The sequence below is a fragment of the Nothobranchius furzeri genome, chromosome 16, assembly GCF_043380555.1.
Source record: "Nothobranchius furzeri strain GRZ-AD chromosome 16, NfurGRZ-RIMD1, whole genome shotgun sequence".
Classification (NCBI taxonomy): domain Eukaryota; kingdom Metazoa; phylum Chordata; class Actinopteri; order Cyprinodontiformes; family Nothobranchiidae; genus Nothobranchius; species Nothobranchius furzeri.
In genome coordinates this window covers 52,447,919-52,472,558 of record NC_091756.1, presented here as the reverse complement: position 1 = coordinate 52,472,558, position 24,640 = coordinate 52,447,919, and the positions used below count along the sequence as shown (strand labels likewise).

At 38.9% G+C, this 24,640-nt stretch overlaps 1 protein-coding gene across 4 annotated transcripts in view; it reads right to left on the bottom strand.

The window, feature by feature from the left end:
* The window catches only part of grid1b (glutamate receptor, ionotropic, delta 1b), a 716,034-nt gene that overhangs the window by 266,260 nt on the left and 425,134 nt on the right, over positions 1 to 24,640 (bottom strand). For all 4 annotated transcript variants that reach the window (XM_070545805.1, XM_070545804.1, XM_070545806.1 and 1 more), the window contains one exon: positions 1,386 to 1,670. In XM_070545805.1, coding sequence (XP_070401906.1) covers positions 1,386 to 1,670 — 285 coding nt within the window. The remainder of the gene's footprint in view (positions 1 to 1,385; positions 1,671 to 24,640) is intronic.

The following is a 24,640-nucleotide window of genomic DNA, read 5'->3' as shown; positions in this document are numbered from 1 at the left end:
CATACGGCCGCAGGTCAGATGATACGACTACAAAGTCTATCATCGACCTGCGACCTAGGCTGCCCTGGTACCAAGTGTACCGATGGGCATCTTTATGTTCGAACATGGTGTTCGTTATGGCCAAACTGCGGCTTGCACAGAAGTCCAATAACGACACACCACTCGAGTTCAGATCAGGCGGGCTGTTCCTCCCAATCACACCCCTCCAGGTCCTGCTGTCATTGCCCATGTGAACATTGAAGTCCCCCAGCAGGACAATGGAGTCCCCTGATGGAGCACTATCTAGCACTTGTCCCAGGGACTCCAAAAAGGGTGGGTACTCTGAACTGATATTTGGCCCATAAGCACAAACAACAGTCAGGACCCTTTCCCCAACCCAAAGGCACAGGGAAGCTACCCTCTCGTCCCCCGGGGTAAACCCCAACACACAGGCAGAGAGTTTTGGGGCTAACAAAAAAGCCAGCCCCAGCCCTCCGCCTCTCACCCGGAGCAACTCCAGCAAAGGAGAGTGTCCAACCCCTCTCAAGGACTTGGGTTCCAGAGCCAACACTATGTGTCAAGGTGAGTCCGACTACATCTAGCCGGTACCACTCAACCTCTGCCACAAGCTCCTGCTTCTTCCCGGCCAACGAGGTGACGTTCCATGTCCCAAAAACCAGTTTCGTTGTCTGGGGATCAGACCGCCAAGGCTCCCGCCTTGGTCTGCCACCCGATCCACACTTTACCGAACCCTTCATGTTCCTCCTGCGGGTGGTGGGTCCACAGTTGGATGAGCCCATGTATCCGGTTCGGGCTGGGCCCCATGGGCGAAAGCCCGGCCACCAGGCGCTCGCTCACGGGCCCCAACCCCAGGCCTGGCTCCAGGGTGGGACCCCGGTAACCCTCCTGGCCTGGTACTCCGACTCATGAAAGATCATCTGAAACGTTCTTTGTCTCACCCTTCACCTAAGACCAATTTGTCATGGGAGACCCTACCAGGGGCACAAAGTGCCCCAGACATCATAGCTCCTAGGATCATTAGGGCACTCAAACTCCTCCACCACGATAAGGTGACGGTTCAAGGATCATCACAATTATAATAAATAAAGGCTGAAATATCTGGCTTTGAAGGGAATGCGTCCATCTCATATGTTAGTTTCACTTTTATGTTGATTAAATGAACTTTGGACGATATGTCATTTTTGGAGTTTTACCTGTAAACCACAGATCTGTACCAACATGAAGGTTCTAGGAATTAACTTCTCATCTCCTCATAAAGATGTTAGAAGATTTCCAAACTTCCAACAAAAGAAAAGCAAAAAAAAAAAAAAATCCTTCAGTGTGGTGAAAAGTTACAGGGTACTATTTGATTCATCAGAGTTGCTGAAACCACATCATCCTCTTACCATACTCAATGTCGTAGAAGACGATGAACTTCTGCCAGCGTAGCTCCTCCACCAGTGTCAGCATGACCTCGTTAAGACGTACAGGTGGGCGAGCAGCCAATGTGTAGCGCTGTCCCCCCACACTCGGATTGAACTGGCAGGCAGTCCTGGGAGACCCATCACCATTCCTCTGGATGTACAGGTGAGGGATGTGCATGGCGTCGGTCAGGGACTGAAGAGCGCTTGCTGAGGCGCAACCAGTGGAGGTGACCAAGGCCAAGATGCCCTGGTTCATCAGCTCACAGGCTGAGGGGAGAATAAGGTGAGAGGGAGAGACAGAGGAAATATACCATTAGAGGATATTGCTACACATAAAGAAGTTGTGTTTAGGTAAACTGATTTCAATGCCAAAGGCAAAAAATCTGCCATAACTTTCTGTTTTGTTTATCAGAGCTGAGCATCAGAATCATTCATCTACATTGGGGCTATTCAAACCCAGACCTCAAGGGCCAGTATGCAGCAAGTCTTGGTTTCTCTGGTCCAACACACTTCATTCAGTGGTTGAATCACATGTGCAGCGGCTCATCAGGCTCTGCATAAGCCTGTTAATCACCTGCTGATTGAAATCAGGTGTGTTGAAGCAAGTTACAACCAAAACGTGCTGGATATCGGCCCTAAAGGCTCATAATTGAACAGCCCTGATCCCTGAATGGTGTTGAGGTCACTTTTCTCCATGTTGAACTTTTATTCAATGTTTGCATCCTGTACATAAGATAGATAAACCCAAATGTACACCCAAACCTAGCATGCTAGAAACCCAAACTATAAATGTTCTGATTGACTTCCTGGTTTGATGAGTCATCAGCAGCTTCAGCTGAATGACAAACAAAGACAGTCCCAAGAAATCCCAATATCAGTGTCCATCTTCCTGAAAAGCTTCTGTTTTCAGGTTACTGAAGAATACCACCCACTGACTGTCATGTTCTGCCCCTGCCTTCCTGACGGTGTCTCTCTCCTGCCCTGATTAGCCCTTATTGTTCTCACCTGCCCCTCGTTAACCTGCCCATGTGTTCCTGATTTCCCTGTGTATTTATACCTCCCTCCTTGTGCCAGTCTTTGTCAGGTCATTGTTGTTTGTAGTCAACGTTTTGTTCCTGTCGTTCCGATCCAACCATTAAAACCATTTTTATTTTTCTGAAGCCTGCATTTTTACCTCCTGGTCAGCTCTTCCACACACGCTCCATCATCTCCACTCCACTCAACGTGACACTGACAAATGATGTTTTGTTTCCCTTCCACTTCAAAAATGTTTAAATAAAAATAATGACTTTTTTTGATATGGCACAAAGTGGCTGGGGACAGGGAAGACTGGGCCCCCTTTAGGCTTCTGCCCCCATGACCCAACCCCAGATAAGTAGATGAAACTTAATGGATAGATTTCCATTAAACAAACTGTATTTACACCAGAAAACAAACAAAAAAAGTTTGTTAGAAATGCAACTTGAGCAATAAAACAGCATCAAATAACCTGAAATTAGTTCTAAAAGTTAGTTCACTGTTTTTCATGGACAGATTACCTGTTGGCTCTGGCTGAGGTTATAAAATGGGCTTCTCAGATTAGAACCAACTAAATTCATCCAATTCTGAAGACCGTATGCAGAGATTAACTTCCCGATTCCAGCAGATGCGCACCAGCCCGGTAAAAGCTGCCCTCTGACCATAGCAGAACTCCTGCCCACTAACGTCTAAGTGCTGCCGGTTTAACTCATCAGGTTGCTGGTAAAAGTGCACTCTGTAGTTTTCCATTTTCAGACAATAACAGTATCATCTCTGACCTTGACTCTGTACATTATAAATCGTGTATAAGACCAGTGCTCTCTCACAGAGCACTGAGTCAGCAAACAGCTCTCGGCTCCTGGTTCATCTGAACATCAAACTACGTTAGAAGAACAAAAACAGTCAGGATGGGACCAAACCACAGGCGACAACTTTTAATTCGACCTTCAAATCTCATATTTTTATAGTTCAAATTCAAAGTTTTAGCTGTCAGCCAGTTTACTCTGAAAATCCTGGACTGGGGTTAAAGCCTGAGGAATGAAGCATTACAGTTCCTGAAGCAACCAGGCCCCAGTATACCCGACGGTCATCCAGAACCAATCTACCTGCAGGGACTGCAGGATGATTTGGCTTCTCAAACTGTCCAAAATTTCATTTAGGACATTTATGTTTTTATTTTTGTTGTTACCTGCTTTAACAGAATTAAACCCTCTAAAACCTCCCTCACAGATAAAACGAAATAATTTGATTCTACACAATAAGAGTTTGACATAAAGTGGACCTTTCAGCACAATTATTTATAGGTTCAGATTTTCTGTACACAAGAGCCATTTTCAGTTACTAGCGTCAAAGCTCCCGCCTTCAGACTGAGAGCTGCAGTTTAAACCTTTTAGAGGCCTTTCATCTCTGATCAGAGCCTAATGTTCTCATCAGGAGGAGATCTGTCCTGACTAAAAGGTCAAGAAATGCTTCAAAGGGCAGCAGGAGTGTTGTGGCTGAGCACTCACCGGGGGAAGATATAGAATGATGGAAGAAAAAAAAAGTAATTTCTGCTGAGGCAGAGGAGCATGAAGCAAAGCCAGGTCATCTTCAAGAAAAATAGAACAGCTGGTGGGTTGCTGGGACCCCGCTGCTTAATGTTTGATTAAGAAAACTTGGCTGAACTCGGGCTGAAAGTCTCTGAGCTGAGAACAGACCTAGGACAGAGTTTCTGCTGAGGAGATCATCAACATTCATCTGTTTTACTGCAACAAATTCATCTTTATTACAGGAGAGGCCTTTGTCAGCATCTGGCAGGTTCAAAAAGTGATTACAACGCTAAAAAATCCCATCAACAAAAATCAAATTGTCTAAAAGATAATGAGACAAACATGGCCTCCGAGGAAGTGGAACTTATGAACTTACACCAAAATAATTAGTGTGTAATCATTTATTAAATTACTAAATATTTTCGCCAACTAAAGATGATTAGAACAGGTGGCTGTTAGAAAATACGAGTGCAATGGCAAACAACCCTTGACTGTTTCAGCTGAACAAAAACTAAACCTCAAGATCTTGTCATGTTGACTGACCAAGTATTCACCACAGCTTGAAGAAAGAAAAGCATTTTCCCATCATGCAGTCTGAGTTGCTTATATCAAAGCTCCAGGAAAGACCATGACTTCTGCTCATGTGTCAACAACAATCAGCTGTTTAATGAGTCTCAGAGAGTCAGTTCCTGTCTGCCTGCCTCTGAAATCACACAGTACCAATTATCATGATGGTGCTAATGGGTCTGGAGACTTCAGTTGCAGAACTGGTGCTGTTCAGATTAAATGACTGGGGCCGTGACGTGATTCAGTAGCCCTATGAGTTTACAGTGAGTCACGCTTTCATTTATGCTAAATGAAGCCTGCACAATATTTAGCTGGAGCGACTCCCTGTGAATCCTAATGGCACTCTCCGAGCGACTCGGAGCAGACGGAGGGAGACAACGACCATTAGAGCAGGAGGAAGACGAACATCTTGGTCCCTCCTACTTCATATTAGTCTAATCTTTGTCAATATGTCACTTCTAAATGAGTTTACATAAATAAACTCCTTTAATCTTCAGCAACAGGGTTATGGACTTAAATAACATCCCTTTAGATTTTATTAGGGCCCCCAGACAGCTTGGAAGTGACTCATTATTAATGTAGGGCCAGAAGGAAATCACGCCTCACAAGGAAGAAATTTAACCGTATTTACTTATATTTACTTGCACAGTTTCCCATCAGGGTTTTAAACTGAGTGTATCTTTGTTCAGAAATCACAAAATATACATTCATGTTTTTTAACACAATTACTGAGTTGGGAAATATGATGCATTTGTTTCTCCTCTTCCAGTGATAGCCAATCAAGAACTCTGTAATCATCAAATAAAGGTCAAGTGATACCCAGAGCACTAAATTATATAATATCTTCAGATAAATGCTGGTCATCAGGAGACTTTGTTTTGGAACAACAACCTATTTTTTACAGCTCTTGATTGGCATTTAAAGACTGTAGATGCACATTCATATACACAGGAGGCAGAGTTGAGCTATTAATTAGAGAAAAGTATCAATAGTATTGGTTATATTATTATAAATAGTATTACTTTTATCACAATCGACCTTCCATGGGCTACAGATTAATTTCATAACATAAAGTATATTTAGGATGACAATCAAATACATATTTATTTAACTTTGGGTCTAAAACACACCAACACAAACTAGTTAATAGGTAGGGTAAAACATGTTTTTCTGGAGCATTATTGCCATAAAACTTAAAATGCTCTTCACATATGTCATACATAACATGTGCATGCATATATATAGTCGTGTTCTCTAACAGCAGTACCAATCACTTCATGAAACAGACATGCATCCAGTCCAAGCGGGAAGTAAGTACAGATGAATAAAGTGGTTTTTAGGGGTGCCGACACTTACGATTGGAACTGTACAGAAGAACAATGCTTAGCACTATAGAGAGCTGGTTGGGGTCATATAGAAGATAAAAAGTTGTAATTTTAGCTATAGAATATTTTAGTGTTCAAATATTCTATAAAGTCGTCTGTCGAGTAATCAAATATTCTATTTGACTACGTTTCAAGTGAAACAAGACTGTGGTCTGCTGCTAAAAGTATGAAAAAAAAAGCAAAATTATAAAAGGCTCAATAATATGTATTAAACTGGTGTTGTCTAGTTCCCTCTTTTCCATCTGAAATTAAGAGTTAAGAAATATTTCATGGAAAATTTGACAACATTTCTTTGACAATTTATGTTTGTACTATTAAGACTCATCCTAGTCAAAACAACATATCTATTTTGCTCGTGCCCTTGCTGCCCTGGGCGTGGACCCTTTAGAATCCGTGGGCCCCTGGGCAATTGCCCAGTTGCCCATACGGTTACTCCAGCCTTGCCTGTCTGCAGCGGCGCCAGATCTTCTCCGTAGCGCTGCAGACAGGTTAAGGAACAGAATGATGATGGGAATTTTCTTCCAATTGTAGAGTTTAAATAATCTTAGTTTCATAACCATCATGCTTTTTCAGAACCTGCTTGATCGTGAGCCAGCTACCCTCTAGCATTAGCTAATCTGCTTGTAGTTACACTTTTGATAGCAAACTTTGGAGTGTTTCTGCCTCTGTGTCTTTGCTGGTTTCTCTGTTTTCCTCCACAGCACCTAGATTAGCACAGTGTGTGCTAGTAAAAGGCATCTTCCTTACACAATAATTACGCGCACGACATATATGTGTCTCTCGTTTTGATCTGCCTCGGTCTGCTCTGCTGCCGCATCAGAAGAGCTGTGCGCATTGACTGTTACATAAAAGTTGCACAAAACGAAAAAAAGTTCCACAACATAATGAATCTATAACGAAAAGCATCATCGAATTTTATCGTTTTTATCAATTTGTTGTTGCAGCCCTATAACCAACCAACAATGTTGTTGTGCGTGGATCGCTTCCCTTCCGTGCGTCTGTGTGTGTGTGCGGACTTTGTAGGCGTGGGGCTGGAATTTCAGCCGTGGTCCAGCGCCACATCTGCCTATGTAGGGGAAACACTGTACATTTAAACTGGAAATCTGCCCAAGAAGTAGCTGTTGCTGGCTCCTGATCCGCCTTCTTTTTGAAAATACTGCGCTGTATTCGGATAATTTTTTGACCAAGACCAGGCTAAGACACCTCCCATGTACTTAATTAGAAAACTCATAGTACACACATTCATTCTAAAGTATCAAGAAGTATTAAATAAAGCTTAGCAGGTATTAGATAATCCATCAGTCCACATTCTTTACTGTTCACTGGATTTACCACATTTAAGTTTCTGTGCAGAGATTTGGCGTAATAACTACAAAACTACATTAACTTTTCTTGTTATTCCTCAGAAAAAGGTCATTAGAATCATTCACAAAGCAGGTTGCAGGGATCCAGACACATTCATTATTTTTACAACTCATAATATTAAAGTTTGTGGAACTCGTGCAATATCAAACATTACATCTTTTGTTTAGAGCTAAAAATAATCAACTACCAGGATATATTCAAAACATGTTTACTATAAGGAAAGGTGGTTATCATTTAAGAGGGTTATGTCGCTTTAAAATTAATAAGGCACAGACTTATAGAAAAAGATTTTGTGTTTCTGTGTGTTGGGTGAAGCTATGGAACAGTTTGAATGTGAAGTTGAAACAATGTCCAAACACAAAGCAATTCAAAAAGAAACAATTATCAGGAGGTATAGAGATGAAAAGAACGTGTGAATTGTAATATACTTTGGTTTATGGACATAATAATGTAATGTTGAATAAATAGTATGTTGGGTTAAGTAAATTGCTTTAAGAGCTATTTATTAACACTACTTGAGACCAATAAGCTGTAATACTATGTTTAAACATAGAATCACCTTGCCTGGTCTTTATTTGTTTTAGTCAGAAGATTCTAGGATTCTTTTATTCATTAAGGGATCATACACACTTCGTTTTGATTCAAGAAACAGACAGGTTAATAAAATTTAAGAATATATTTTACAAACAATTAAGACTTGACAAAATGTTTAAACTATTGTTTAGTGTGAGTGGATGCGAACTAAAGGGTTGTGTCTGGGACTTATGTGTGAATATATTGTAATGGAGCCAGAATCTCCATTTCTCAGAGATCTGAGTTCTGGACATAAAAGAATTTGGTTTGCAAATAAGCTATAAATTTGTTATTATCAAAACCACATGCCGACGCTATCTCGCTGTGTTCTACCTCACCCGTTCTGGAGACCTCTGTTTGGATCCGAGATGTCAAGGAGCCGACGACCCCACTGCACGTGGTTCGTAGAGAAACCTCGATGCTACCAAATCAGTCCTGAGATGTCTCCGGGTCACAACGATAGATGAAACCGAGCATCTTAAAAACAACTCTAAAGGAGTTTGCATTAGCTTTGTACTGCAGGTACTATCTTCTTGTTCTCAGCTTTGCAGGTGCGAAAAAGGTTTAAAGTTTTGATAATATGTCAAAATATTTGATGGTTAAAGAGGCTTTCACTCAGATGGCCGGTCTGAAGCTTTTCTCTAGAACCCTCGAACTGTTGAACTGTTCGGACTGAGGGAAAAACCAGAGGGACTAGTTTTAATGGATTGATGTTATGAATTTGTTAGCCAACCAAAAGTTGACAAGTTTGAAGATATTACCAAGCATCTCAGAGACACACCCTCTTTGATGTGGAGACTATGAATCTGGGCAATAGGTTAACTATGTGTCATGCGTGCATGGTGGTGCAGTTGTTAGCACTGTTGCCTCTCAGCACGAAGGCTGCAGGTTTGAAACTCGGCTGCGGCCTTTCTGCATGGAGTTGCGTGTTCTCCCCATGCATGCATGGGTTTCCTCCGGGTACTCCAGTTTCCCCCACAGATCACAACATGCCCTATAGGTTTTAAAATTTTAAGTCACTTTGGATAAAAGTGTCTGCCAAATAAATAAACATAAACATGTGTTAACTTGACTTTACTCTGTCTTTGTATGAGTGCAAATGGTGATGACCTCATCCAGTAAACATGTTAAGCATATATCATTAAGCACATATCAATGAACATTTTGTTGTTTTATAATTATAAAATCTTCTTTCTTCTGGGAATAAAGGAGTTTATTTTAAAGAGTTTCTCTGTGATGGACCTTGGAGGAGAGAATGCTATTGTTTATCTTTTATTATCTCTGTCAGGCTCTGATTCCAGCTGGTGTGAGGAAGCAGGCTCTGATTTAAAGGGACTATGTGCATACTTCCAGTGTCCTGTGAGGGAAAAATATTGTAGGTTGTGTCATAGCCAGGTTAAGTTGACCTGGCTGTAGATCTTGACCTGTGGAATCTCAAAATCAGGCCATTTCGTGATGTTACAATAATATTATCATATAAAGTTTGATCAGCATTTGGCTGTGAGTTACAAATAAATAATGGAATTGCATTTAGAGTTAAATAAGGAATATGTTGCAACATTAAAGACTGGCTATTATCCATGAAAAAGGGGTGGGAGTTTATAAGTAGGAACTTCTTCCCAGTCCCTTTTGACCATGTGGCTTAAAGTAGGAGGTAGAACAAAAGATTAATAAACGCTGATTTGTAGGATATCTTAGTTATTTTATTATTATTTCCCTCTGTTTTGTTCTTTTTATATTGTACAGTGCTGCATCTTCAAAAAGAAAATAAGTAGACCTGCTTTTATTCTGATTAATGTTTGTATGTGGGACTACTTTGTTTTGAGCATACGAGAAAGTAATTAAGCGGCTCTCACATGATCGTTTTAAACCAATGCCGTCCTCACATTTAGTAAACAGGAAGCCAACATAGCGGTGTACTCAGAGTCAGAAATATCAGAGATTATGATTAATCACCTTAGAAACTCATAAATTAGAGAAAAAAATATTTTCATGGAAACGTGTTTGATGTATTAAGTCAGGGGACAAGTTTCTGTCTAAATATACTCAAATAGAAAATGCTCTTACCAGTTAGTGTTTCCAAGTCTGTGTACATTTGAAGCTCCCACGCTTCAGCAGCTCTTCTTTCACCATTTAAATTATCCCTGTTTGGCCTGTTCCCATCAACTCTTGCTGCTGGCTCAAAACTGTATAGCTGTGCATCTTCAGCATTTAACATAAACGTAAATTCGGATTCAGAATCTGGAGCTTTGTGCTGCTGCTGCAAATTTGTGTTTTTTCTGAGCAGTCAGGAATGTTTTACTTCAGCATCGTCACTTCCAATTTCCAGCAAGAGGTGCTGCTTTTAGATGGATGAGCCTAGTTGGAACAGTACTAACACCTTTTTTTAAAGTATCTTCCTTTTTTTCTAATTAAAATATAAAGTTTAGACCAGTTACAATATAAGGGCTTCAACATGTGTTTTTTAAAGAGAAAAATTGTGAGAAAAGCGTGAATGTGATTTTCAAAAACAAAAGTGTGATATGATTTTTTATTTAGATCATTTTTTTAAAGCAGCAGGGGCTAAAAAATACTTTTTACAGGGTGAATGAATTATCTGTCAGCCCCCTCCTCTCCTTGTGGGGACAATACTGCATTTGCAACTTGAGCCTCTCCGGACCGGTGATCTGAAGTCTTGCAAAGTCACGTTTCTTGCCAGAAGAAGTAACACATTACAGCAATCCATGTTTACACCACACCTCGAATCTCTCATTTTGGCTGGGAAACTCCCATAGTTTACCCTTTGATTTGCCTTCTTTATTATTCACAAATTTCCCTTATTTTGTTCATTGAACAAATTCTGTCCATGCTCTTACGGAGACCAGAGCTTCATAAGAGTATGTAAAAACTGTGACTTCTAATTGAGTTTCTTTAGATTCGTGATGAATTCCTTTGTTTTTGAAGACCACTGCTGCTATAAGTGATGTTCATCATTTCACAGACCAATATTTGGTCTAGTATATTTGTTGTTACATCTGTTTTTGTACATTTGGACTCAAATCTTTCCATCCCAACAGAACCACTCAGCCAGCACTCCCTCTGAACCCTCACAGCTCATTTTTCTCTCCAGGACGATGGAGTCTTAATTTCTATCATGCCTAATTAAACTATCTATCTCCAAGGATCTGTAGCACCATTACCCATAATACCCTGCACCAGCAGAATCTCACCTCAGTGCTGGTCCGCTGCCCGACAGCATATCTGTTAATAAGAAAAGAGCAGCCTGTAAAACTAATATTGCTGCAGAGCCTGACTTCATTATGGTGGACAATCCCTGGCTTTAGTTTCCAACCCGTCAAAGCTCCATGGACGCAGGAACACGAAGTGGACACAGGCTCACAGCCATATGGTTTCTGCTGTTTTAATGAGGATGGAGGCAGAGAATAAAAAAAAATTGTGGTTCTGAAAGACCATGATCCATATAGTAAAGCAAAGCTATCCCCAGGTTCTGAAATTCCAACTGTTTCAGTTATACAAATAAACACACAGCATTTTCCAAATAAAAAGTACCATTACACCTTCAGATCTGCATGCAAACAGCACTTTTTTCCATCTACTTACTATTGTAACTGCTAGCCTGATTTTACACCAAGACTATGTTCACCCACTGTCACCCACCCACTCATTGGGACCAACTTGGGAAATCCCTAAATTATTAAAGAAACTTGCAGAACATTTGTTGGAATTTGTGGTTGTTCCTCCAGTAAGTCATTAATGAGCTGAGAGGTGTTTCACCAGGTTCAGGTCAGAAGTCTGTCCAGTCGAGACTAGAAAAGAAATGTGTGTGTGTGTGTGTGTGTGTGTGTGTGTGTGTGTGTGTGTGTGTGTGTGTGTGTGTGTGTGTGTGTGTGTGTGTGTGTGTGTGTGTGTGTGTGTGTGTGTGTGTGTGTGTGTGTGTGCCCTAGATGACCTCTAGGGGCAGTGTTGTTTCTGAAGACTACATATAACCCTTCCAGAGAAGAAAAACTGTAAATGGAAGAGTAGAATATAGGTGCACTGTTGAATGGAACAGAGGATGGCAAAAGAGTTGTAATAAATAAATAAATAAATAAATAAAAAGACTGAAACTTTCTAAAGTACAGGAGAAAAATAAAAACAATTGTGAAAAGTACAGCTTTTATTCCAAAACAGTACCACTACAATGCACAAACATCTGGACACAAATACAGTCCTACTCCCAAGTTTAATTTGTTTAGGCAAGTAAAGTAAGTGTGTCACACAGACACTCCTTAATGTTGACTTTTTTTAATCTAATTTGCTGTTAAAAGTAATATTAATGCAGAGGCTCAGGACAACAATATCCTGCAGACAGACTTGACTGTCACTGACAATATCACTGACCAGTCAGACATTGAGAAAACAAAATACTGATCAGTATATAGTCAAACGAGGCTGGGTCTAAGCTGGGGCAAGAGAGGGCATTGCGTCGAGATCCCTGACAAATACAAACCGGCTGAGTCATGTCACCCCAATTCTTGCACCCCTGCACTGGCTCCCTCTTCAGGATTTGGTTTAAAATCCTGCTTTTAGTTTTTAAAGCACTAAATAGCCTTGCACCAACAAATATGGCTGACATACTAAAGCCATACGTACTGCCGACACGCTCACTGAGGTCAGCCGACTGCATGGTGCTTTGAACCCCCTCAATCAAAAATGAGTGGGTAGCGTGAGTACATTGTAGCGGAAATCCACATTATTCTCAGATTAACTTTCGTCGGGCTCACACGATGAAGAACAATACCAATTTCATACAAAGTTTCTTTCTTTCACACTCAGCAGCAAACAAGGGGGGGATTTGAAACTGGCTAACTCCTACCTTCCCCCAGGGACATACATTTTACCAAGTGACTTGTTTTTCTCTTCTGTACCAGTTGGAGAAGCAGGACGATATCAGAAACTGGTCTGTTTTACATCAACCCATTAAGACTGACCTTTTTCTCAAGATGGAGGTAGTTTTAAAACTTCTCTTTAGGTCCCAGTGGGAGCTTCACGACTTGAGTCTTTATAAGCCTTGAATTTCTGTTTATCTACAATCAAAGAAGGTGTTTTAGGTAAATGTTTAAATGCTTATCAGTTGCAAACCTAAATGCTTGTTTGTGTTCCTCTTTCATGTTAAACATCTGCCATTTTTTTCACCAGTTAAAATTCATACTAACAGTAATACAGTCACGCTTAAGACACAAATTTAGTTCAATTCTGTGTAAAGTAATACTTTTTGCAGCCTTATATGGATAACTTTGGTAACTTGTCATTATGGACCTTTCATTGTTGGAAATGGTAGCGTGTATTTGAAAGAGCCATGGTGCCATCCAGTGGTTAATGAGTGAAATACATGTGGGTGTAACCAAGAAAGGTTATAATGGCCACAGTCAAAACCTTGTGTCGGCAGAACAAAGACTCCGTAAGAATCTCTCTGCTTGGCTTTTCCATCTCGCCTAGCAGCGACGTGGCTCTCAAAGCTGTTAAGTCATTAACTCTCAAAAGTTATGGTAAAACTCAGGGGCAACTCCGTTGTTTTGTTTTAACCTTCTACGTAAAACCGGAAGTTGGCTTGGTCCGGTCGAGTTTTCACATAAAGAGTTAAAACTAATTTGGAGCAGTTTTTCTGATTCGACTTCGTTTTGAATAATTTGGACCCGCAATCTGAATTCCATGTTTCGGGGCAGCTGAAGTGAAGGAACTTAAAGTCAAGCCACCGTAGAGGAACGCATTATCCTCACCTACACAGATGGCCAATGACCGACTCTGGGGCCAGGATCCTACTGTCCCAGAAGCCTCTTCACATGAGCGAGGACTCCAAGGCTGTCTCAGCCCTTTGGCCACCCTCTGGCGACCAGGAGAAAGGTCTGTGAATCATTTTCATCTGACTGACTTTTCTGCTAAGCCCGATTAGTGAATTCAGACTTGAACTTTTATGGTGTGTTCTATTTCTATCCAAATTCACGTTAGCTCTCAAGATTTACCCTTCTTGTTCCTGCTGTCACCAACTCCTACATTTCTATACCCATATGAACACACACACACACACACACACACACACACACACACACACACACACACACACACACACACACACACACACACACACACTCACACTGTTCCCCTTTTAGGGGTCAATGGGCCACGACCAGTCTATATACTCACATAAATAGGATGGTTTGGCAGGCTAGGAAATCACTCAAGTATTCCAATGGTATTACAAACGTAAATGTAATCCATTTTACTATAATCTAGTGTGTCACCAAAACTCCACTTTATTACACATCAGTTATTTCAAATCACTGCTATAAAGCTTTGGGTTTAACCATTTCCTTAATTCCATGCATGAAACTATGAGATGTGTTTGATCCTTTTGTCAACGTATTAACTGATGTTTGTAATAAACTCACAAAACGTAAATAACGCCTGATCATGTCTAGCAATCTCGAGAACAGTCAGCGCATTCTGGCAAGAATTCATCCTTTAGGTTAAGTTGTGACATTAAATTTGTGACTGATTACATTGAACAAATCTGAATATCAATTAAAGTGTTCCAAGTTCACAATAACAAAGACTTGGTGGTGTCCCGATTAATTAATATAAGATTAAAAATGACTAATCAAGCTAAATCTACACCACATTTGATACATATAGATATAAATCTATATTTATCGCTACATCATATTGTTTGTTGTCCAATAGCATGCAGAGACAACAGTAAATCCTGACCTACGACTGAGAAAGTCAATGGGCCATGGCCAGTCTATGTACTCACATAAATGGGATGGTTTGCCAGGCTACGAAAACACACAAGTATTCCAAAGGTATTACAAACATAATTGTGATCTAAATAATATGTATAAAAAATAGTTTTTGTAAGGGGATACAGTTACTCATAATTTGTATTGTAAATGTGTAAAAGGGGTATATTCTGTTACTCTCCAAGACTGTCAGTACTTACACGTGTTAGAGAACAGACAGGTATTTTTGGATTTTGAGCACATCTTAATGCAACTTGATTTAACTCTTAAGGTGCATTTTTACTGCATCTATTTCAGCCTTTAGTTTTTTGTTATCACAAAAAATAAAAATAAATAAATTTTGCAAATATGTAGTGAAATATTCTAGCAGAGGTCATTATTTGACTTGTGTTGAAAACGAGTCATGATGAAATGATGAATGCTCAGTTTATACCTTAATAGAATGGCTTGTCAAAATGTTCCATGTGTTCACAAACTACCACATGCACACACGCAGCACACACACATATACGCACCCACACAGACATGAGTATGCACATGCACACACACATGCATGCACGCAGCACACACGCAAACACACATATACGCACAGTTTTAAAACCAACACAGAAAGTCATGATCACTCAGATGTTAAAAACCCAGAAAACCAACACTAGTCGTGTCACAGCAGCTCATTTATTTTACCTGCAGCAGCGTTTGACTCATAAGTTCCGTTTAAGCGGCATTATCTGTAATAAAACGGATGTCTGAAGGACCTTCGGGTCAAAGAGACTGCTAGCTGGATTTAAACAGACTCTGGCAGCATTAATGTGATCACATTATGATAAACAGGAAGGAACATGACTGTGTGTGTGAACGTGTGAGCCTACGGTGAGAGAAAATGGGTCAGGGCACGAGTTAATGATGTATTAGGCAGAACAGAACATCGTTCATCACAGAGGGACAGTTGAGGACCAAACATATCGCTCACAAACGTGTGCTTTAAGGAAAACTGATCTAGAGACTAGCTAGACATCCACAGACACAAAATGATTAAATTATTTTGGAATTTGTGGTCTGATGTGTACATTTGCATATCCCAGGCAGAACATATTTCAAAAATATCTAGTGTGGATCTATTATGCACAAGTTGATATAATATAGTAATTTGACCACCAGTCATTCAGTCGCTGAAATTATTCATGCAAATAGCTAAAGTTAACTCCTGACAGCTTGTGGACTTAATTTACCAAGGTATGGTTATCCCTCTGCCTGCCCAGGTCACATATGGTGAAGCTGCTCGCTCCTCACGAAAAAGTAAGGAAAAATGCTCGGTAAAATTTACAGCTTCATTGCCACTTGCTTCTGCTTAGCCCTGTTGTGGTTGCTAATAAACAGGACACACGCTGAGATGAGGGCACGAAAAAAATCTGAAAGTCAATTTTCATAGCCGCTCACTTCCGGTTCTGGCAGCTGACTACGGATCCAGTCTACAGCAGACTATTGTATTCCACAGACCTTGTCTTTACTGATGAGGGTAATTTTAAAAAAACTGGCTTAGGTGAAGGAACATTATATAAACTGTGCTTAAAGGTTCCAGGGCTGAAATGATTTATCGAGTAATTTGTAAATTTGACAACAAAATATCCTATTTTGAATTTTTGTAATTCAACTATTTGAATCATTTGAAACGACCACCACAATTAAAAATCACAGATATGGAAACAGTTTGCAAAAATACCAGCTGGTGTTCTCAGTCCGCACAAGTCAGCATCTGCGAATGTATTCACTCTTCTTTATACTAACGCACCTAAACGAACACCCCATTAAGACAAGGGAGCAAGAACATTTAAAACATCAAAACACACCCCTCATTAACATTAGGCTTTAGTGTGGCTGACAGTGGCTGGAGAGGAAGATTAGTTCATAGAAATTTACATTGAGTCTCAATTACCAACAGCTGCCTGTCCCCTCAGTTAAGACTCACAAAGGGAACACCAGAGCCGCGTGGGGGCTGGGATGCAAACAATTTCACATCTCATAACTTATTAATGAGATCTTTCACTGAGAAACATGTTTTTTTACCTATTATTTTTGAAAATTATCTGTCACTCTGCAGGCTGAACATGAAAACAGTCTCCTACACCTATTTCCTGCATTAGATTCTGATAGAAACTAAAACGGTGAAACTCTAGGATTAGAAAATCCTGACAGATCTACGTCACACTGTCACTTAATATTCATGGACTCACCCATCTTCACTCCCGATGAGGAAGGCTGTTGTCGGTTTAGCGTCCAGGAAACATCAGATAACATCTTGGCTAGTAGAAGCTAACTGTTATCATTAGCAACCACACCACACAGCAGAACTCCTCCTGGCTTGCGTTATTTGTGGAGATAAAACATCAGCATTGCAAAGCAAACGGAGTGAGTGGTAGAGTCGTGTTGATTTTCGCCAGTACGAGGCACAACATCCAATATCAGGAAACAAGTCTCCAAATCCTGTCGTCTGAATATATTTTCTTCTCTATGCTGAAACAGGCACACCAGAGCTTTACTTCCCAGAGTACAACTTATAGGGCATTCATTCCCACTACAGACCACTGCAAATGTATTAAAATATGAGTGAAGGACCTCTTTAAGAGAAACTTCCCCCTAACCATTAATATCCACAAATATAAAATACAAGATAAACTAGAACTGCAAGCAGTTATCAACGGGTTCCAAGCCCCCAGCGCCAGTCGCCCACCCGCCCCGCCCTCAACTTCGCCAGTCCTCACGCGGTCCCGCCCCAAACACACGTTCTCCCGCCGGCGTCCCGTCAGCTCACTTCAACCGGCGCAATGAAAGTAACACTCAGGATACGTCATTAAACCTGCAAAGCCTTTACACATATCTTTCAGAGGCATGGCTGACTTCTCAATGGTGATTACAATGGAATTCCACTGTTTCCTTATAAAAGAACGTGAAGATTTAATGAGTGAGATTATCAAACAATAATCTATACATCAACAGAATATTACAAATAACATAAATACTTGATAATGTCTTTAGATTTAAAAGATTTTCAACAAAAACTACGAGTTTCATTTTGTGACTTACTGACCAAATGTTTTAAAAAATCATGAAAAATACATAAATCATCCTAAAATTACCAAAATATTCTCACATGGCAGTGTTAACATGCGGAATAACACGGTGTTGTTTTTAAATCAGTAGACTCAAAGCTTTTTTGAAGAAAAATTGGGAAATATAACTATAAAGGTCACAACAAAAATTAAAATATTCATAAAAAAATAGTGCTACTTTCTAAAATTAGGAGAAAAATCTCAGATCACCATAGGTACATGTGGAATGTTGCAAATGGCTTATATTTACTGTATACCTAAAAAAAACTTTCTAACAAAAAGTAATTACGTTGTTGTCCAACTATACAGAAAAATTGGCAAAAAGTAAAAAATTCATTAAAAATCAATGCTTTTGTACAAAAATCTCAAAATATTCCCAGATTGACTCTGTGATGTGTCTATTGTGCTCATATTTTTGAAAAGATCATAATTGTCAAACTTTTCTTACAATAAAATAATATTTGCATTAGTGGCTGTAGTCAAAAATATGTCCTATAATTAAACACAAGGGGGAGCTCAAATCAAGACGACATTTTTTTAGTTTCATAAACCACCTAAGAGGGAACTTTGTGGCAAATTACAAGAAGATTGTGAGAACAGAATTTGCGCTACAATTGCTAGCCTGAAAATGTATTTTCGTAAATATAAAGCGCAAACCTCTTCGTAGAGCTGCGGCTTTCGTGACATAAGCTCTAGCCTATCCAGTTAACACAATCTGGAAATCTTAGCCTCTTACATGCAAATAGTGATTTTTAGGAAATTTTTCAAATTTGAAATTTTAAATGATCATAAACCACGCCCACTTTGATCAATAATTACCATATTGATAATGTAGTCTTAAGACTCTATAGTGATGACAACCACTAAGTTTCTTGCAGATCCATTTAGCCGGTTCAGCAGTATAATTTCTTCCCAGTTATAGCGCCCCCTATTGTTTAATCAAGTTGAAAACCAGAACATACACTTGAATTGACCTTAGGTATGACTGTTATGAACAGCTTTAAAAAATCTCAAAATCTTCTGAAGTTACGCTAAAAAAACTTTTTCATTCCCAAAAAATTATTTAAAAAAATCATATTAAAAAAAATAAGCAATTTATTGAAAATCCCTTCACATCTTTTGGTCAGCCGCTCCTCCTCTCTTGTCAGGGAAAGTTGTGATGTGATTGAGTTTGACGGCCGGGAGGAGTTAACGAAAGTAAGTTGGACTTACTATGCAAATTTCTACTAATTTGCATAAGTTTAAAACATTTTTTAAAATACTCATCTAAATTTGACTGACTCATTGAACACACTGGACGAGATCATTTGTTTTTTTACGAAAGAAATGGGGAGAAACATGCCAAAAATATTTTTGAGGTACCACAGCGCCACCTATTGGACAAAATTCAAAAAATTTTCTGTGATTGTAGATGTCACTATGACTGATATGAATTGTAATTTTCTGTATAGAATATGTATTTTTCATGAGTAAAAGGGCGAAAATTTTTAAAGCCTATAAGCCACGCCCACTTTTTAATCATTTTCAAAATATAGCTTAAGGGTCCGATGATTAACATATGTGCCAAGTTCTGTGGAAATCCATCAAGCCGTTTAGCTGAAACAAACTTTTTGACTCTTTAGCGCCCCCTATTGGTGAATCCAAACAAAATGGGGTAGATAGGGCTTACCGCTCATACTTCATAAGGGTCTAGAGTCTCATCAATTTATCTTGAGAAATGGTGAAGATATCATCAATTACCACATGTGCTAGCTAGCGCACTGATTTTGACATGGAGTCATTAGCCCAATTTTCAATATTTCTGCATTTTTCTTCATCACAACAACTTACCTTAGTCCATAGATCACATGTACGAAGTTTGAAGTTGATTCAACGAAAAATGACGAATAGGTGATTAAAAGTAAGTTTTGCGTTTTTTGCGATCTAGCAAAAAATCTAGTTAGGCGGAAATGGGCGTGGCCAATACAAACGACGTGCAGAATTATCCAAGGATCATGTACATATAAAGTTTTTGACTGTAGGACCTACGGTTTGGGAGCTAGTAGCTGAAACGTATTCACCTCCGCAATAGCGCCACCTAGGTGACTCGGGGTCCAAATTTTCGAATCTGAGTAGCGGTCAGGATTTTGTATCAGACTGCCTTGTCAGATTTTTCCTGGCAATTTCAGGCTCTTGCCCCCATACAGACACAGCGGAGAAGAATAATGAAGAATAATAAATAATGAAAAATCCGTAGAAAAACAATAGGGTTCCCTGCCCTTTGGGCTTGGAACCCTAACTAGAACTGCAAGCAGTTATCAACGGGTTCCAAGCCCCCAGCGCCAGTCGCCCACCCGCCCCGCCCTCAACTTCGCCAGTCCTCACGCGGTCCCGCCCCAAAAACACGTTCTCCCGCCGGCGTCCCGTCAGCTCACTTCAACCGGCGCAATGAAAGTAACACTCAGGATACGTCATTAAACCTGATGGGCCTATACACATATCTTTCAGAGGCATGGCTGACTTCTCAACCGTGATTACAATGGAATTCCACTGTTTCCTTATTAAAGAACGTGAAGATTTAATGAGTGAGATTATCAAACAATGATATATACATCAACAGAATATTACAAATAACATAAATACTTGATAATGTCTTTAGATTTAAAAGATTTTCAACAAAAACTACGAGTTTTATTTTGTGACTTACTGACCAAATGTTTTAAAAAATCATGAAAAATACATAAATCATCCTAAAATTACCAAAATATTCTCACATGGCAGTGTTAACATGCGGAATAATATGATGTTGTTTTTAAATAAGTAGACTCAAAGCTTTTTTGAAGAAAAATTGGGAAATATAACTATAAAGGTCACAACAAAAATTCAAATATTCATAAAAAAATAGTGCTACTTTCTAAAAATAGGAGAAAAATCTCAGATCACCATAGGTACATGTGGAATGTTGTAAATGGCTTATATTTACTGTATACCTAAAAAAAACTTTCTAACAAAAATTAATTACGTTGTTGTCCAACTATACAGAAAAACTGGTAAAAAGTTAAAAATTCATTAAAAATCTATGCTTTTGTACAGAAATCTCAAAATATTCCCAGGTTGCCTCTGTGATGTGAGAATTCTTCTTATATTTTTGTTGGGGTCATAAATGTAAAACTGTACTTACAATAAAATAATATTTGCATTAGTGGCTGTAGACAAAAATATGTCCTACAATTAAACACAAGGGGGAGCTCAAATCAATACGACATTTTTTTTCTTTCATAAACCACCTAAGAGTGAACTTTGTGGCAAATTACAAGAAGATTGTGAGAACAGAATTTGCGCTACAATTGCTAGCCTAAAAATGTATTTTCGTAAATATAAAGCGCAAACCTCTTCATGGAGCTGCGGCTTTCGTGACATAAGCTCTAGCCTATCCAGTTAACACAATCTGGAAATCTTAGCCTCTTACATGCAAATTGTGATTTTTAGGAAATTTTTCAAATTTGAAATTTTAAATGATCATAAACCACGCCCACTTTGATCAATCATTACCATATTGATAATGTAGTCTTAAGACTCTATAGTGATGACAACCACTAAGTTTCGTGCAGATCCATTTAGCTGGTTCAGCAATATAATTTCTTCCCAGTTATAGCGCCCCCTATTGTTTAATCAAGGTGAAAACCAGGACATACACTTGAATTGACCTTAGGTATGATTGTTATGAACAGCTTTGAAAAATGTCAAAGTCTTTTGAAGTTACGCTAAAAAAACTTTTTCATTCCCAAAAAATTATTTTAAAAAATCATATTAAAAAAAATAAGCAAATTATCCAAAATCCCTTCACATCTTTTGGTCAGCCGCTCCTCCTCTCTTGTCAGGGAAAGTTGTGATGTGATTGAGTTTGACGGCCGGGAGGAGTTAACGAAAGTACGTTGGACTTACTATGCAAATTTCTACTAATTTGCATAAGTTTAAAACATTTTTTAAAATACTCATCTAAATTTGACTGACTCAATGAACACACTGGATGAGATCATTTGTTTTTTTACGAAAGAAATGGGGAGAACCATGCCAAAAATATTTTTGGGGTACCACAGCGCCACCTATTGGACAAAATTCAAAAAAATTTCTGTGATTGTAGATGTCACTATGACTGATATGAATTGTAATTTTCTGTATAGAATATGTATTTTTCATGAGTAAAAGGGCGTAAATTTTTAAAGCCTATAAGCCACGCCCACTTTTTAATCATTTTCAAAATATAGCTTAAGGGTCCGATGATTAACATATATGCCAAGTTCTGTGGAAATCCATCAAGCCGTTTAGCTGAAACAAACTTTTTGACTCTTTAGCGCCCCCTATTGGTGAATCCAAACAAAATGGGGTAGGTAGGGCTTACCGCTCATACTTCATAAGTTTCTAGAGTCTCATCAATTTATCTTGAGTAATGGTCAAGATATCATCAATTACCACATGTGCTAGCTAGCGCACTGATTTTGACATGGTGTCATTAGCCCAATTTTCAATATTTCTGCATTTTTCTTCACCACAACAACTTACCTTAGTCCATAGATCACATGTACGAAGTTTGAAGTTGATTCGACGAAAAATGACGAATAGGTGATTAAAAGTAAGTTTTGCGTTTTTTGCGATCTAGCAAAAAATCTAGTTAGGCGGAAATGGGCGTGGCCAATACAAAAAAGATGGAGAATCAATCAAGGATCATGTGCATATAAAGTTTTTGACTGTAGGACCTACGGTTTGGGAGCTAGTAGCTGAAACGTGTTGACCTCTGCAATAGCGCCACCTAGGTGACCCGGGGTCCAAATTTTCGAATCTGAGTAGCGGTCAGGATTTTCTATCAGACTGCCATGTCAGATTTTTCCTTGCAATTTCAGGCTCTTGCGCCCATACAGACACAGCGGAGAAGAATAATAATAACTAGAACTGCAAGCAGTTATCAACGGGTTCCAAGCCCCCAGCGCCAGTCGCCTACCCGGCCCCGCCCTCCACTTCGCCAGTCCTCACGCGGTCCCGCCCCAAAAACACGTTCTCCCGCCGGCGTTCGTCAGCTCACTTCAACCGGCGCAATGAAAGTAACACTCAGGATACGTCATTAAACCTGCAAAGCCTATACACATATCTTTCAGAGGCATGGCTGACTCCTCAATCGTGATTACAATGGAATTCCACTGTTTCCTTATTAAAGAACGTGAAGATTTAATGAGTGAGGTTATCAAACAATGATCTATACATCAACAGAATATTACCAATAACATAAACACTTGATAATGTCTTTAGATTTAAAAGATTTTCAACAAAAACTATGAGTTTCATTTTGTGACTTACTGAACAAATGTTTTAAAAAATCATGAAAAATACATAAATCATCCTAAAATTACCAAAATATTCTCACATGGCAGTGTTAACATGCGGAATAATATGATGTTGTTTTTAAATCAGTAGACTCAAAGCTTTTTTGAAGAAAAATTGGGAAATATAACTATAAAGGTCACAACAAAAATAAAAATATTCATAAAAAAATAGTGCTACTTTCTAAAATTAGGAGAAAAATCTCAGATCACCATAGGTACATGTGGGATGTTATAAATGGCTTATATTTACTGTATACCTAAAAAGCTTTCTAACAAAAATTAATTACGTTGTTGTCCAAATATACAGAAAAACTGGTAAAAAGTTAAAAATTCATTAAAAATATACACTTTTGTACAGAAATCTCAAAATATTCCCAGGTTGCCTCTGTGATGTGAGAATTCTTCTTATATTTTTGTTGGGGTCATAAATGTAAAACTGTACTTACAATAAAATAATACTTGCATTAGTGGCTGTAGACAAAAATATGTCCTATAATTAAACACTAGGGGGAGCTCAAATCAAGACGACATTTCTTTTTGTTTCATAACCCACCTAAGAGTGAACTTTGTGGCAAATTACAAGAAGATTGTGAGAACAGAATTTGCGCTACAATTGCTAGCCTAAAAACGTATTTTCGTAAATATAAAGCGCAAACCTCTTTGTGGAGCTGCGGCTTTCGTGACATAAGCTCTAGCCTATTCATTTAACACAATCTGGAAATCTTAGCCTCTTACATGCAAATAGTGATTTTTAGGAAATTTTTCAAATTTGAAATTTTAAATGATCATAAACCACGCCCACTTTGATCAATCATTACCATATTGATAATGTAGTCTTAAGACTTTATAGTGATGACAGCCACTAAGTTTCGTGCCGATCCATTTAGCCGGTTCAGCAGTATAATTTCTTCCCAGTTATAGCGCCCCCTATTGTTTAATCAAGTTGAAAACCAGGACATACACTTGAATTGACCTTAGGTATGACTGTTATGAACAGCTTTGAAAAATGTCAAAATCTCTTGAAGTTACGCTAAAAAAACTTTTTCATTCCCAAAAAATTATTTAAAAAAATCATATTTAAAAAAATAAGCAAATTATCGAAAATCCCTTCACATCTTTTGGTCAGCCGCTCCTCCTCTCTTGTCAGGGAAAGTTTTGATGTGATTGAGTTTGACGGCCGGGAGGAGTTAACGAAAGTACGTTGGACTTACTATGCAAATTTCTACTAATTTGCATAAGTTTAAAAAATTTTTTTAAATTACTCATCTAAATTTGACTGACTCAAAGAACACATTGGAATAGATCATTTGTTTTTTTACAAAAGAAATGGGGAGAAACATGCCAAAAATATTTTTGGGGTACCAGAGCGCCACCTATTGGACAAAATTCAAAAAATTTTCTGTGATTGTAGATGTCACGATGACTGATATGAATTGTAATTTTCTGTATAGAATATGTATTTTTCATGAGTAAAAGGGCGAAAATTTTTAAAGCCTATAAGCCACGCCCACTTTTTAATCATTTTCAAAATATAGCTTAAGGGTCCGACGATTAACAT